At 50.3% G+C, this 2307-nt stretch overlaps 1 protein-coding gene across 1 annotated transcript; it reads left to right on the top strand.

Annotated features, from left to right (window-relative positions):
• Window positions 1-1203: 1203 nt before the first annotated feature.
• LOC133352383 (protein transport protein Sec61 subunit gamma-like) lies at window positions 1204-1517 on the top strand. Its single transcript, XM_061567991.1, has one exon. The coding sequence runs from the start codon at window positions 1244-1246 to the stop codon at window positions 1451-1453; it is 210 nt and encodes a 69-aa protein (XP_061423975.1). The 5' UTR covers window positions 1204-1243; the 3' UTR covers window positions 1454-1517.
• The last annotated feature ends 790 nt before the right edge of the window (window positions 1518-2307 follow it).

Below are 2307 nucleotides of genomic sequence, written 5' to 3'. Positions count from 1 at the left end.
CGTAAATATATAAATGTGTCGTTAAACCCGCCACCACCCGACACAGCCAACTAGTGAGGGTTGTCACGTAAACAGAACGTGACCAATTCGTCACTAGTACAGCACTAGAGTATAGTAGTGAAGTGTATAGTATAGTAGTGTAGTGTATAGTAGTGTAGTGTATAGTGTAGTGTATAGTAGTGTAGTGTATAGTGTAGTGTACTAGTACAGCACTAACCCGTTGTGTGTTGGGAGAGCCAAGCCACAACATTTACAATCCAAGTACGACGTTTCGCCAGAAATTACAATAAGCTTCATCAAACCTCTTCCTACAAATAATCCAGTCGAACTGCGCAAGTCCCGGGCACTCATTAACGAGTTACCAATACATACAAATAATGACATCTAATTGTACCGTGAACCAACGCGCGCTGCGTGCCCGCTTCTGCGGCCGTCTGGAACGCTCTTCTTTCCGATATCAGGAAGCCAATCGAGCTATGCACTTCTACATCGTCTTCATTGAAAACTAATTTCTTTAGAACAGTTTTTTGTGTTTAGTTTGTTGTCCTCCCCCCCCCCCATGCACATCCGATTAGCACGGTTGGCTAGGTACAGTGCGAAAGAAGTTCAACAACCTTACAAAAATCCCCCGTGTAGCCTTAACCAGACTGTTGGGGCAAGTGCTGTTAGCGAGTAGCACCTATGAAGGCCGGAACGGCAGACGAGGGGGTGAGTGGCCAGCACCACGCCCGGCCGCATTTGTCTCCCCAGTGGCGATGTTTACACACCGCGCTAGGTACTCATTTGAGTCTGAGTCGACCCAAGAGAGGCCCACCACCACCGGTTTAGACAATCGTCACTGGTGTTGGCCGTGAGCGGGTTCGTAGTGCGCAGCGTAGCGCTGACCGCTGCACTGCCGCTCACGTACACGTGAGCGCGAACGTGAGAATCGAATCATCGCTTCAGGGCTGAAATCCTCGACACCCCACGCCTCTCCCGAGCGCACCCTCCTGCTCCTCCTGCTCGGCCCTTGCAGTCCCACGCCATTCTCTTGCCTGCGCTGGGCTGCCTCGCAGCAACAGTCGGAATGTGTGACAGCGATTGAGATTTGCTTCGGGATCACGAAGGGGCGATTGTGGGGAGGGACGGGAAGGAGTGGAGGGACGAGGGAAGAGGACGTTTGTAAGAGCACGTCACGAGTGCGGCCCGGTGAGAAGAAGACGCAGGGACTTGGAGGCTTGGGCCAGGTGAAGACTAATCCATCATGGACCAGGCGATGACATTCGTGAATCCCGGCAGGCAGTTCGCCAAGGATTCCATCCGGCTCGTGAAACGCTGCACAAAGCCCGACCGCAAGGAGTTTCAGAAGATCGCAATAGCGACGGCAATTGGCTTTGCCATAATGGGCTTCATCGGTTTCTTCTTCGTGAAACTCATCCATATTCCCATCAACGACATCATTGTTGGCAGTTAAGATCAACTGGAGTTCTACTTTGAAAGAAATGCTGTCACTTCTCGAGTTAATACCATAATGTTGCAAAATGTGTCCAATGTTTACCAGCAGTTTTTGACATTCAGTTTTGTCTTGACTTATGAATAAAGCCCATGTGAGTGATACAAAAAGGAAGGGAGATACAACAGGGTACGCAACACACAAACCGGGCAACACACACGCGCAGGGCTCAATTGCAGCCGGATCTGCAAAATATTTACGGACTCGAGACACCACATCCAGTAGACCTCTCGCCGCTATCGCTGTGTGCGCTGTATCGGGCACACCGATACAGCGCACACAGCCACTCGTAAGATCTTGAGTGAGAAAGTAATGCAGATAACCCACCACCACCACCACCCCTCGAACGACACCAACTCAGCCTGCGTCGGAGACTTGCACGCGACGTGCAAACCGTTGAGTCCAGGGGCCGGCAATCAGCACAACAAGAAGAGCCATTTTTTTGGTCGAATTCGGATTTTTTTTTGTTTCTCCCAGAGCCACCACGCACGCAGAATACGAGACGGTCGACCTGAACAGCTAAATGTGTATCGCCACGAGGCAGGCCCTTCAAGAGAGCCGCGTGCGGCTCAGAATCCGCAGGTTGCCGACGCCTGGTTTAGGCGGAGCGAATGAAAGACGACGATTCATCGATGATTGTTGATGTTGAACTTCGTTCGCGCCGTACGTAGCCAAACCGCGCTATTTGGAGTGTGCGGGGGAAGGACAACAAAGCGAACACAAAAAACAGTTTTAAAGAAATTAGTTTTCAATCTAGATTAAGAAAATGTTTCTGCTGTTATTGTTCGATATCTTTGTTTTAATTGAAAGGGTAG

The sequence above is a fragment of the Lethenteron reissneri genome, chromosome 40 (assembly GCF_015708825.2).
Source record: "Lethenteron reissneri isolate LAM-NWPU_2019-01 chromosome 40, ASM1570882v1, whole genome shotgun sequence".
NCBI classification, from domain to species: domain Eukaryota; kingdom Metazoa; phylum Chordata; class Hyperoartia; order Petromyzontiformes; family Petromyzontidae; genus Lethenteron; species Lethenteron reissneri.
Note: the sequence above shows the minus strand (reverse complement) of the source record. Positions and strands in the feature narration are given on the sequence as shown.

What these genes read in the sequence shown, in the direction of transcription:
- LOC133352383 (XM_061567991.1), top strand. Translation starts at nt 1,244, where the DNA reads ATGGACCAGGCGATGACATTCGTGAATCCCGGCAGGCAGTTCGCCAAG.